This window comes from Bactrocera latifrons, unplaced genomic scaffold, assembly GCF_001853355.1.
Source record: "Bactrocera latifrons isolate USDA-ARS-PBARC rearing strain unplaced genomic scaffold, ASM185335v1 scaffold_681, whole genome shotgun sequence".
Classification (NCBI taxonomy): Eukaryota; Metazoa; Arthropoda; class Insecta; order Diptera; family Tephritidae; genus Bactrocera; species Bactrocera latifrons.
The window spans coordinates 100439-101596 of NW_017537358.1; the positions used below are offsets into that span (position 1 = coordinate 100439).

Consider the following 1158-nt stretch of genomic DNA (forward strand, 5'->3'; position numbering starts at 1 on the left):
CTCTATGCATGCTAGATACTGCAGGAAAGCTACTAGAAAAACTGTTGAAACCCCGCATCATAGCCGCCATAAACGATGCTGGAGGCCTATCAGAGCGACAACGTGGCTCAGACCAGGCAGGTCCACTCTCGGAGCTGTGGAAGACGTCGTGCGCACCGTTGAGGAAGCTCATCGAAAGAACAACTTCTCGAGGCCAATAGACCTCCTCGCAACAATTGACATACGAAATGCATTCAATAGCGCAAAATGGGAACCACGTTGGCTCAGCAGACAACATCGCCGCCATCATAACCGCGCGTAATACCGAAATGGCCAGGCGTTGATCAAGTTATGATACGAACACAGACATGGTTGGACTCACACGGCCTCAGCCTAGCTGCTGAAAAAACAGAACTGATCCTGCTCACTAGGAAACAGATCCTGCTGGAGGTAAATATTCAAGTCCATTCAGAGACTCTTCAAACGACGAAAACCCTAAAATACCTAGGAATAAGAATGGACAACAAATTAACATTCTGGGTTCAAATCCAACGTGCTGCAAAAAAAGTCAGCCAATATAACCATGGCGCTATCAAGACTTATGGCAAACACCGGAGGCCCACTTGCAAGTAGAAGGAAACTGCGTATGGACACAACACAGTCAGTGCTACTATACGGTAGCGAAATATGGGCCGATACATTAAATGTAGAAAATAGGCGGAAAGTGCTCGCTGAAGTGCAGAGAACAGCAGCCCTGAGAGTCGCCTCGGCATACCGCACTGTATCCGAACCCGCAGTGCTAGTGATAAGCGGCGTTATCCCAATAGACCTTCTCGCAAAGGAGAGAAGACAACTCTGGCTATGGAAGAAAGACGGTATAGAAACACACATGGCCACAAGACAACAGGCGAGGAAGCAAACTCTTGAACTCTGGCAAGATCGTTCGACAAAGAAGCATGAAGAACCGTAGAAAACAAGCTCGGAGAACTAAGTGTGGAAACTCTTATAGAAAAAATGATATTTAGCAGCGAAAACTGGGAAGTAATTGCCTCGTACGTGGAACATGTTCTACACACTAAAAAAAGAGACATGGACGCGGACTCCCAATAGTAGACGAGCCAAACAGCATGAAGTAGGCTACAAAATCGTAGGCATCCCTGGACGCAGGAAGAGTAGAAA

At 47.1% G+C, this 1158-nt stretch overlaps 1 protein-coding gene across 1 annotated transcript; it reads left to right on the plus strand.

The window, feature by feature from the left end:
- Nucleotides 1-562: 562 nt before the first annotated feature.
- On the plus strand, nucleotides 563-949 carry LOC108975699. Its single transcript, XM_018944394.1, has one exon. The coding sequence runs from the start codon at nucleotides 563-565 to the stop codon at nucleotides 947-949; it is 387 nt and encodes a 128-aa protein (XP_018799939.1).
- Nucleotides 950-1158: the final 209 nt, after the last annotated feature.

Excerpts from the sequence above, each read along its gene's own strand:
- LOC108975699 (XM_018944394.1), top strand. The coding sequence starts at position 563 with ATGGCGCTATCAAGACTTATGGCAAACACCGGAGGCCCACTTGCAAGT.